A 12,362-nucleotide genomic window follows, 5' to 3' on the forward strand; every position below is an offset into this window, starting at 1 on the left:
CAGTGACATTACCACTATACCACCCACTCCCCTGTTTACTTTAGTTCAGATTTACTGCCAATATGTTTATATACTTTTCTGTTAGTGTGCAAAATGAGGTGGTAAATGTCTGTGATCCATTGTGAGGTTTAAAATAGTATCGAGCAGAATCACCTTCAATTTATTGACTCTTTCCGCAACCAAGACAGAACTGCTAATTTCAGAATAACTTCTCACCTAATGGGAAATGATTTTTTTTTAAAAATCTGTTGCTTTAGAATTTGTAACCAGGATGGTCTCGTAGTAACACTTTTCCTATTATAAACAGATTCAGCAACACGTGCTGAAATAAGGCAAGTGTACCCACACCCTCCACATGATAGTAATACGCTGGAGATTCAACAAAAGGCATTATTGAGAGAGCAGAAAAAGAAACTGGACATCATGAAGAGGAAAGAAACAGGTCAGATTGATGCAAAATTAAACGATAATGTTAACATTTTCTTCAAAGTGAGCTATGTATAGTATTTGTGAAGTTTTAAACTGTTCTTGTTTTATATAAGTGGTTGAAAATTTCAAAACTATATATGTAAATTAATTTTGACTGTAAGGCTAAATTTTGTATTTAGCTAATTTTGGCAATCAAATACTGGGCCAAATATTACTGGAAAAAGAACAGCGAGTTCGCGGTATAAAAGCATAATGCTGTGGATGCTGGAAATCTGAAATAAAAACAGAAAATGCTGGAAATACTCAGCAAGTCAGGCAGCATCTGTGGAGCGAGAAACATAGTTAGCTTTTCAGGTCGATGACCTTTCATCAGAACTGAGTTCACACCAGGGACTTGAGCTCATAATTCAGGCTTGACACTTCAATCAACTACTGAGGGAATGCTGTACCGTCAGAGTTGTCATCATTCGGATGAGACACTATGCCTAGGCCCCATCTGGTGGACATAAAAAATCCCATGGCACTATATCGAAGAAGAACAGAGAACATCTTAGTGTCCTGGCCTCAATCAACATTGCTAAAAAACACTATTATCTTGTTTTTATCTAATTGCTGTTTGTTTGACCTTGCTGTGTGTAAATTGGCTACCATGTTTCCTACATTGCAATAGTGAGTGCACTTCGAAAGTACTTCACTGGCTCCTCCAAAGTTCATTGTTCTTTCGAACCTGAAAACATGGACTCACCGATCATATGTATGCTGACAAAACTCAACAACTACCTCTGTCTTGTCCATCAAGGCTAAAGCTAGAACTACTTTTTTGTTTGCACTGGAGTGCTGACTTGGGTTGTATTAGAGTGCTTATAGTGGAAGTTTGGTAACTGAGGAAGTTCGGTGAGGAGGGAGTGAGGAGCTTAGTTTAGTTTAGTTTAGAGATACAGCACTGAAACAGGCCCTTTGGCCCACCAATTCTGTGCTGACCATCAACCACCCATTTATACTAATCCTACACTAATTCCATGTTCCTACCACATCCCCACCTGTCCCTATATTTCCCTACCACCTACCTATTCTAGGGGCAATTTTTTATAATGGCCAATTAACCTATCAACCTGCAAGTCTTTGGCATGTGGGAGGAAACTGGAGCACCCGGAGGAAACCCACGCAGACACAGGGAGAACTTGCAAACTCCACACAGGCAGTACCCGGAATTGAACCCGGGTCGCTAGAACTGTGAGGCTGCGGTGCTAACCACTGCGCCACTGTGCCGCCCCGCTCCTTTCATTTCCTACCTATCCTCAGAATGAGGGGAGCCGAGAGCTTCCAAAGAGCACAGTTGACTGGGAGAAGACTCGGAGGGCGGAGTTCCGGACCGGTAAGTATAAAAACTTACCTCTGGTAAAAAAAAAACTGAAAGTGACGTCACAGAAAAGCTGTGACCTGATTGGCTGGTAGGGAATTTTTACTGAATTTGAAAATAAAACATTGATAAAAATTGATTAAAACCCTAATTAACTAATTAATAAGTGGAGTAACTAAATCAGAGGGAGGAGATTACTGTATTTAGTTAGCATTTAATATTTATAGTAGGAATCTAGCACTAGGGACCATATAGTGAATTATAACAATTTAGTAAGGATTTAATAAGTATTTATTTATTTTAAATTAATGTATTAATTAGTGCTAGAAATGTCAGTTAGAGGGGTGAAGTGCTTCACCTGTGAGATGTGGGAGGTCCGTGACGCTTCCAGCGTTCCGGACGACTACATCTGCAGGAAGTGTACCCAGGTGCAGCTCCTCACCGACCGCATGGATCGGTTCGAGCGGCAACTGGATGCACTTAGGAGCATGCAGGTGGCAGAAAGCGTCATAGACAGGAGTTTTAGAGAAGTGGTTACACCCAAGGTGCAGGCAGATAGATGGGTGACTGCAAGAAGGGGCAGGCAGTCAGTGCAGGAATCCCCTGTGGCTATCCCCCTCTCTAACAAGTATACCGTTTTGGATACTGTTGGGGGGGATGGCCTATCAGGGGAAAACAGCAGCAGCCAGAGCAGTGGCACCACGGCTGGCACTGTTGTTCAGCAGGGAGGGACAAATGCGCAGAAGAGCAATAGTTATAGGGGACTCTATAGTCAGGGGCACAGATAGGCGCTTCTGTGGACGTGAAAGAGACTCCAGGATGGTATGTTGCCTCCCTGGTGCCAGGGTCAAGGATGTCTCTGAACAGACAGGGGGCATTCTGAAGGGGGAGGGTGAACAGCCAGAGGTTGTGGTCCACATCGGTACCAACGACATAGGCAGGCAGAGTGACGAGGTCCTGCAGGGGGAGTTCAGGGAGTTATGTAGAAAGTTAAAAGAGAGGACCTCTAGAGTTGTAATCTCAGGATTACTCCCTGTGCCACATGCCAGTGAGACTAGAAATAGGAAGATAGTGCAGCTAAACACGTGGCTGAACAGTTGGTGTAGAAGGGAGGGTTTCAGATATCTGGACCATTGGGATCTCTTCAGGGACAGATGGGACCTGTACAAGAAGGACGGGTTGCATCTAAACTGGAGGGGCACAAATATCCTGGCTGCGAGGTTTGCTAGTGTCACTCGGGAGGGTTTAAACTAGTGTGGCAAGGGGGTGGGAACCATAGCAGTAGGACAGCTAGTGAAATAAATGAGGGGGAACTAGTAAATAAGGCCAGTAAGACTAAGAGGAAGAGCAGGCAGGGAGATGTTGCGGAGCACAGCGGGACTGGTGGTCTGAAGTGCATTTGTTTCAATGTGAGAAGTATAACAGGTAAGGCAGATGAACTTAGAGCTTGGATTAGTACTTGGAACTATGATGTTGTTGCTGTTACAGAGACTTGGTTGAGGAAAGGACAGGATTGGCAGCTAAATGTTCCAGGATTTAGAAGCTTCAGGCGGGATAGAGGGGGATGTAAAAGGGGTGGGGGAGTTGCATTACTGGTTAAGGAGAATATCACAGCTGTACTGTGGGAGGTCACCTCGGAGGGGTCATGCAGCGAGGTAATATGTGTGGAGCTCAGGAATAGGAAGGGTGCAGTCACGATGTTGGGGGTTTTCTACAGGCCTCTCAACAGTCAGCGGGAGGTAGACGAGCAGATATGTAGACAGATTTTGGAAAGATGTAAAGGTAACAGGGTTGTAGTGGTGGGTGATTTTAACTTCCCCTATATTGACTGGGACTCACTTAGTGCTAAGGGCTTGGATGGGGCAGAATTTGTAAGGAGCATCCAGGAGGGCTTCTTGAAACAATATGTAGATAGTCCAACTAGGGATGGGGCCGTACTGGACCTGGTATTGGGGAATGAGGTCGGCCAGGTGGTCGAAGTTTCAGTAGGGGAGCATTTCGGGAACAGTGACCATAATTCTGTAAGTTTTAAGGTACTTGTGGATAAGGATAAGAGTAGTCCTCGGGTGAAGGTGCTAAATTGGGGGAAGGCTAATAATAACAATATTAGGCAGGAACTGAAGAATTTAGATTGGGGACGGCTGTTTGAGCGTAAATCAACATCTGACATGTGGGAGTCTTTCAAACGTCAGTTAGTTAGAATCCAGGACCAGCATGTTCCTGTGAGGAAGAAGGATAAGTTTGGCAAGTTTCGGGAACCTTGGATAACGTGGGATATTGTGAGCCTAGTCAAAAAGAAAAAGGAAGCATTCGTAAGGGCTGCAAGGCTAGGAACAGACGAATCCCTTGAGGAATATAAAGACAGTAGGAAGGAACTTAAGCAAGGAGTCAGGAGGGCTAAAATGGGTCATGAAAAGTCATTGGCAAACAGGATTAAGGAAAATCCCAAGGCTTTTTATACGGATATAAAGAGCAAGACGGTAACTAGGGAAAGGGTTGGCCCGCTCAAGGACAGAGAAGGGAATCTATGTTTGGAGCCAGAGGAAATGGGCGAGGTACTAAATGAGTACTTTGCATGAGTATTCACCAAAGAGAAGGACTTGGTGGATGATGAGCCTAGGGAAGGGCGTGTAGATAGTCTCAGTCATCTCATTATCAAAAAGGAGGAGGTGTTGGGTGTCTTGCAAAGCATTAAGGTAGATAAGTCCCCAGGGCCTGATGGGATCTACCCCAGAATACTGAGGGAGGCAAGGGAAGAAATTGCTGGGGCCTTGACAGAAATCTTCGCATCCTCATTGGCTACAGGTGAGATCCCAGAGGACTGGAGAATAGCCAATGTCATCCCTTTGTATAAGAAGGGTAGCAAGGATAATCCAGGAAATTATAGGCCGGTGAGCCTTACGTCAGTGGTAGGGAAATTATTAGAGAAGATTCTTTGGGACAGGATTTACTCCCATTTGGAAACAAATGGACTTATTAGCAAGAGGCAGCATGGTTTTGTGAAGGGGAGGTCGTGTCTCACTAATTTGATTGAGTTTTTTGAGGAAGTGACAAAGATGATTGATGAAGGAAGGGCAGTGGATGTTATCTATATGGACTTCAGTAAAGCCTTTGACAGGGTCCCTCATGGCAGACTGGTACAAAAGGTGGAGTCACACGGGATCAGAGGTGAGCTGGCAAGATGGATACAGAACTGGCTTAGTCATAGAAGACAGGGTAGCAGTGGAAGGGTGCTTTTCTGAATGGAGGGATGTGACTAGTGGTGTTCCGCAGGGATCAGTGCTGGGACCTTTGCTGTTTGTAGTATATATAAATGATTTGGAGGAAAATGTAGCTGGTCTGATTAGTAAGTTTGAGGACGACACAAAGGTTGTTGACGTTGCGGATAGTGATGAGGATTATCAGAGGATACAGCGGGATATAGATCGGTTGGAGACTTGAGCGGAGAAATGGCAGATGGAGTTTAATTCGGACAAATGTGAGGTAATGCATTTTGGAAGGTCTAATGCAGGTGGGAAGTATACGGTAAATGGCAGAACCCTTAGGAGTATTGACAGGCAGAGAGATCTGGGTGTACAAGTCCACAGGTCACTGAAAGTGGCAACGCAGGTGGATAAGGTAGTCAAAAAGGCATATGGCATGCTTGCCTTCATCGGTCAGGGCATAGAGTATAAAAATTGGCAAGTCATGCTGCAGCTGTACAGAACTTTAGTTAGGCCACACTTAGAATATTGCGTGCAATTCTGGTCGCCACACTACCAGAAGGACGTGGAGGCTTTGGAGAGGGTACAGAAGAGGTTTACCAGGATGTTGCCTGGTCTGGAGGGCATTAGCTAGGAGGAGAGGTTTGATAAACTCGGATTGTTTTCACTGGAACGTCGGAGGTGGAGGGGCGACATGATAGAGGTTTACAAAGTTATGAGCGGCATGGACAGAGTGGATAGTCAGAAGCTTTTTCCCAGGGTGGAAGAGTCAGTTACTTGGGGACATAGGTTTAAGGTGAGAGGGGCAAAGTTTAGAGGGGATGTGCGAGGCAAGTTCTTTACACAGAGGGTGGTGAGTGCCTGGAACTTGATGCCGGGGGAGGTGGTGGTAGCAGGTATGATAGCGATGTTTAAGAGGCATCTTGACAAATACATGAATAGGATGGGAATAGAGGGATACGGTCCCCGGAAGTGTAGAAGGTTTTAGTTTCGGCAGGCATCAAGATTGGCGCAGGCTTGGAGGGCCGAATGGCCTGTTCCTGTGCTGTACTGTTCTTTGTTCTTTGTATTCTCCAACTGCATATCTGACATTAAGACCTGGATGAGACAAAATCACCTCCAGCTGTCTAATGTCAAAATTAAAGCTATCATCTTCCAACTCGGGCTCTGGTTGTGTCTCCATTAACCTCCCAGCTGTTGTCTCAGGCTAAGCCCAGTGGTGCGGAATCTTGATGTCCTTCTCAATGCACCATCTTAGCTTCCTTCCCGACATCGGGTCTGTCACAAAGAAACCTTTCATCTATCTTTTCGTTCCTTTGCTGCTGAATCCCAAATCTATGTATTTGTCATCTCCAGGTTGAAGTTCAACAATGTCTCTTTGTTGTCCTCTCTGCTGTCACCTGCAGTAAACCAGAAATCATTTCAAATGTATGCTAATTTTCTGACTCAATGGAGCCCCCATTATCCTCATCCTTGCCATGCTTCACTAACTTCCCTTGCCTCAAAGAGTGAACTTTAAGATTGTTTATCTTTGCCTTCAGTTCAGCCATCATGACACAAATCTTGACCACCATGAACTCCTCCAGTTGTATGTACCCACTGCTCTTACAGTCCTGGCTTCTTCTCATTTTCTGCTCCCCCAACACCACCTGCTCCTTCACCCACTAAGCTTCTGCTCTGTCGAACTTCCCTTAACATATCTGCCTTGTCATCCCTTCCTGCTATCCAAAGAACTTTGACATTGCTCTCCCTTTTCTATTTTCTGTTCATTACTTGCTAACTTGAAATATATTGTTAAAATGCATTTCTGCACTTGAATGCTCAAGGTTGTTGTTGAGCCTACAACTGCACTTTCTAGGTATGATCCAGTGCAAACACTTTGGTGGGTTTAAAAAAAAATTTCATGTATTTTGCAAAGAAGTAAGTTTAGGCATCATTTGAAATAGAGATGGCAAATAATAATTAGTAGCCTTTCTATAATTATCTAAGTTGAAATCTAAAGTACTTGATGGTGGCTTTGATATGCATGAACACATTTCAAATGGAAAAATATAATGCAATTTTGCACCATTATTTTTCTGCGGTAATTCCTGTTTGGTGATTGAATAAAACCCTGTCAATTAAAATATGTCTCTGAGAACTATTTTCTGTTAGTTTGCTAGTGCTAAATATTTTGAAGTGTTTTTTCATTTGTTTTCTGAGTTGAGGATTAATTAGAAGCAGTTGCTTTTCAAATGAAAATATAATCCCAGGAGTGAATTCATTCGTTTATTACCCTCAAAATCAGTTTTCCAATAACAGCAGAGGAGGAGCTAGACAGGATTGTTAGGACCAGGTGAGGAAGGGGTCTCAGGCTCCCCTTTTGCCTCTTCTCTGGTTTGACCACAACTTAGTTTATTCTTTTAACACAGTGATTTAGCTTACCACCTCAGTGAGCACTTGCTCACTGTTTCTCGAATATAATTACAAATGAACCAATCAGACAGGGTTTCTTGAGTTTAAACAAGAATGATGTAAGTTTATTAACCTTATCATTCAAAACCAGTTAAAATCACTAAAGTACACTCACATTCATACGAGAGGCACACACATACAAATAGGTACAGAGGGGAAAAAGGAGTTGGGAGGTTGAAGTAAAGTCCATAATAAATTGAATTCAAATACTGAGTTTCAGTGACTTTCGTTGAAGTTAAAGTCTTGAAGTCCTCACTGGGCCACGCACAAGATCCATCCTCTTGGTTGTTGTCTGTGAGGGTCTGTAGCTGAGGCTGCCCTGGGACTTTGCTGGAGAGAGAGAGAAAGGTGCTGTGTTCTTCCTTGGAGTTCAGTTATTGACTGTCTTCCTTCTCAGGCAGAATTCATAAACTCAGAGTTACACAGGCAGGTATGTCATGTGACCACCTCTCTGTTTGAAAACACAAGTTTCTGGAAGGTTGTTTGAAATTCAAAGTTCTTCTCTCAAGCTGTTTAAACATACTTGGTGGGGGGGTGGTGTTTGGCTCTTTCAAAGTCAATGGTGTTGATGGTTTGACGACCCACGTAGATAAAACCCATTCTAGATAATTGAATCAGAGTACACCCCTATTGTTCTGGCTAGACGGGGTAATTACCTCTGTCTCCCAGCAGGCCTTTGGCTTCTCATATGCAAATTGTGTATGGCCAACTTCAACTATTCTGCTTTTTAAAAGTTATTTGTAATAATGCCCAGTAAAAAGTCTCCATCTTTTCATATGACAAAATTAATATTTTTCCATTTGGCATGTGGGTTTTCCGTCACAGGATGCAAATAATAAAAAAAAAAGTAGTGTTCATAAAGTAGGTATCTGGCCCCAACTTGTACCAATGATAATGTGAATCTTTGATAATTTTTCTCAGCTTTCAGAATTTCTGAGCATTGGTAAATGTTTAATATAATGCCAATAATTAAAATGGAATTTTTAGAAATCTTTAAATCAGTAGGTTGTAGTAGTGGATGTTTTGAAACAATTTTGACCGATGCAGTGGGCAAACACCTGAAACAGAATTACTTGTTTAAGCACAGTCAAAAGATTTAAGAAAGGGATATTACTGGCATGAGCTTTTGACAAGGTTTTACATGAATGCTTAATGGCTAAATTAGGAGTCACAAAATGGTACTGTTTAGAAAATTATCTTAAAAATAAAGAGAGACCAACTTGCATTTTATATAGCTCCTTTCATGTCACTAGGATATCTTAAATTACTTTTTGAAGTGCATTGCTGTTTTGAAGGCAAATGCAGCAACCAGTTTGCACACAGCATGGTCCTATAAATAGCAACAAGTAATCTGTTTTGGTAACCTGACCAATGGAGGAGAATATTTGGAGAATGCTAGTGTGGTCAACCATGTCAAAAACTCTGGACATGTTGAGGAGAGATAGTTTACCATGATCACAGTGACATAGGATGCCATTTGTGATTTTGATCAGGGCTACTTCAGAACTATGAATGTAGGGTGGGGTTGGGGGTGGTGGCTTCTCCTACCCAAATCAATAATTTGCCTTCAATTCCACGGGCTTTAATTTTAGCTAAAAGTCTCTTATGTGGAACCTTATCAAATGATTTTTAGAAGTTCATATAAACTATATCCATATACATTCCCCTGTCAACTACTTTAGTTACTTCCTTAAAACATTCAATTAGGTTCACTAGACGTGACTTAACCATTACAAATCTATGTTGATTCTCTAATCACAAATTTCTGTAACTATTCAGACACTTTATTCTTAATTATAGATTCCAATAACTTACCCACGACAGATGTTAGACTAACAGGCCTATAATTTCCTGGTTTCTCTCTTGTCACCTTTCCTAAATAATGGAGTTATATTTGCAATTTTGGTCGTGGGATTTGCTTCCCCGACCTTCTGATTCAGGCAGGAGAGCTGCCACAGAGCCAAACTGACACAAGAAACCAAGAGGTTACGAACAGGAGTTGGTCTTGGGCTTCTTGCTGTTTAAAAATAAAGTATTGCTGAAAACAGAGATATTTTGTTGAAGCTTTTCATCTTGCATTCATCAGGACAATTCGCAAGAATATCAATGTAAGAGACGCAACAAATTTATACTGTATGAGAAGAGAGTGCTGATTGCTTGGCAAATGGACTCTGATTGGTAGAGGCGTTGCCATGGAGAATGCACCAGTTTATGGTGACTGACAGTTAACTGCCAAGCTTTGTTTGAAATTTAAACCAGGAATCTTGACTCTGATTGGTCAAGGCATTGCCCTAAGGAATGTACCAGGGAACGGCTGTTACTTATTTTGTTTAGCTGAAACAGGCACAATGTTTGTACGTGTTCTTTCTGTCTGCACAGAACAGGGCCCTGTGTATTAATATATGTAGCTTCCTGTATGCACAAATGCACCACACTGCGAGCCTGACTGGCAATCTTAAATTGGTTGTCAGCGTACTTCTTAGCACACTGAGGATTATTTAGCAAATGTTGTCCAATCGTGGAATCACATCTAATGTTGGACACTGTGTAGAGTTTTGCAAGCACAGGCTGGTTGGGTATGATCTGTACCTTGCCCGTTGCAAACATTGGAAGGGACATGCTGTTTGATATGATCCTCCAGTCTTTGGGATGTATGGCCTATATACCTAGCATCACAATGGCATTGAAATTCATATATCACATTACTCATTTGTGTGATAGGCAGAAGGTCTTTTTGGCTTGACGGCAGCATCCTGTTGGTGGCGAATACCAAACGTGTTGCTACTGCATAGCTAGCTTCACCTGTTGTTCAAATTTTCGGCCCAGTGCACAATGGCGCAGTGGTTAGCACCGCAGCCTCACAGCTCCAGTGACCTGGGTTCGATTCTGGGTACTGCATGTGTGGAGTTTGCAAGTTCTCCCTGTGTCTGCGTGGGTTTTCTCCGGGTGCTCCGGTTTCCTCCCACAAGCCAAAAGACTTGCAGGTTGGTAGGTAAATTGGCCATTATAAATTGCCCCTAGTATAGGTAGGTGGTAGGGAAATATAGGGACAGGTGGGGATGTGGTAGGAATATGGGATTAGTGTAGGATTAGTATATATGGGTGGTTGATGGTCGGCACAGACTCGGTGGGCCGAAGGGCCTGTTTCAGTACTGTATCTCTAAACTAAAAGTGCCAGTCTACCTCAGATTACCCTGGAAGGGTAATGTATCCCAAAAATTTGAGCAACAGGTAAAGCTAGCTGTTTCACGCTGATACTATTCAGTCACAACACGTGTGGTGTTCGCCACTAACAGGATGTTGCCATCAAGTCAAAAAGACTGGAGTCCTATGTGCAGTTCTGGCACCAGATCTTAGGAAGTTGTTATTGCAAAGATGGATAATAAAGATGATTTTGAGCCTTCGGAATTTAAATGATGAGGAATGATTAGAAAAATTGGTTTTGCTTTCTTTGGAAAAGAGGAGTCTTTGAGGTTGTGTTCCCAAATTTTTGAAGGAATTGACAAGCTTGTTTGAGGCTAACTGTTCAATATGGCAAATGACTAAAATACCAAGGGACAGGAGTTTAATAATTAAGTTAGGCGTAAGAAGGAAATTGAGCAGAACTTTTTCCACTCAGTATGTAATGGAACTGTAGATTCAGATTACTTGGGACGGCCATTGAAGCAGATAGTATAAATTGGTTCAGGAGATAATTGAAGCATTGAACGAGGGTTGCAGTGAAAAGGTGATAAGTTGGAAGAGATCTGTGAATAACAGACAAGCTTCCTTGAACTTGAGGTCTATCTCATTTCTAAAAATTATTCACTCATTTATTTGGCTATTTGCTCCCTCTCTCAATTACTGTGAATATTTTTTAACTCACAATTACTTTGGTTAGAACTTTCTGCTTTCACTTAGAGACAGCCTAAAATGGCCATGACATGTTTTCCTTTTCTCTGTAGCAATTAAGAATAAATGCAATTTTGGATTCAGTTCCTATGGGATGCCTGCTGCATTAACTTGGTTTGTATTTAAATAGTTGTCATGCGGGTTGGCCTGATATAAAAATTATGGGAAAAAATTTCAATAGGTCCTGTTAGTGGGTACAGGGATCGTGATAAGCAGTAAACCTGTGCCTGATGGAAGTGATGCCGGCAGCATGCAAACTTTGCCTGCCCATGATTGTGGCCTTACCAATTAAAGCCAACATACACTTCTTAAAGCCAACCTGCATTCTGGCTGAAGCAAGTGAAAAGAAAGACGCATTTATATATTGCCTTTCATAACCACCGGACGTCGCAAAACGCTTTACAGCCAGTGAAGTACTTTTGAAGTGTAGTCACTGTTGTAATGTAGGAAATGCAACAACCAATTTGTACGCAAACAGCAATGTGATAATGACCAGATAATCTGTTTTTGTGATAATAAAAACAAGGAATGCTGGAAATACTCAGCAGGTCTGGCAGCACTCCCTCAGTACTGCACTGTAATGGTAGCCTTGAATTTTTTTTTGTGTTCATGTTCTGGAATGGGACTTGAATCCACAACCTTCTGCCTCAAGAGGCAAGAATACTACCAACTGAGCCACAGCTAGGAAAGACTTTCTGAGAAGGAAGAAACCAGAGCAATGAAGCAGTGGGCCTGAGAAAGGGCTCCCATCATTCTCAGCTGCATCGCTGGAGGCTTTAGTGCAGGGGGTGGAAAGGAGGAGAGGTCATCTTTTCGCAGGGGTCCAGGAGGCCCTCCAGTCATACACTGTGAAAGCATTGGGAGAAGATAATCACAGAGGTGAATGCCAGGAGTCTGACCCAAGGACCTGGATACAGTGCTGGAAAAAGCTCAATGACCTTGCACAAGTGGTCAAGGTGAATGTCATCTCTTATCAGTTGCATCACCTACCTCACACACTGCTTGATCCACCAGACCTCCATCAC

The 12,362-nt window shown here is 42.6% G+C and overlaps 1 protein-coding gene across 10 annotated transcripts in view; it reads left to right on the forward strand.

Annotated features, from left to right (window-relative positions):
* LOC137370017 (centrosome and spindle pole-associated protein 1) overlaps positions 1 to 12,362 on the forward strand; it is a 302,437-nt gene that overhangs the window by 241,116 nt on the left and 48,959 nt on the right. For all 10 annotated transcript variants that reach the window (XM_068031956.1, XM_068031948.1, XM_068031947.1 and 7 more), the window contains one exon: positions 308 to 442. In XM_068031956.1, coding sequence (XP_067888057.1) covers positions 308 to 442 — 135 coding nt within the window. The remainder of the gene's footprint in view (positions 1 to 307; positions 443 to 12,362) is intronic.

Source organism: Heterodontus francisci, chromosome 5 (assembly GCF_036365525.1).
Source record: "Heterodontus francisci isolate sHetFra1 chromosome 5, sHetFra1.hap1, whole genome shotgun sequence".
Taxonomy (NCBI): Eukaryota; Metazoa; Chordata; class Chondrichthyes; order Heterodontiformes; family Heterodontidae; genus Heterodontus; species Heterodontus francisci.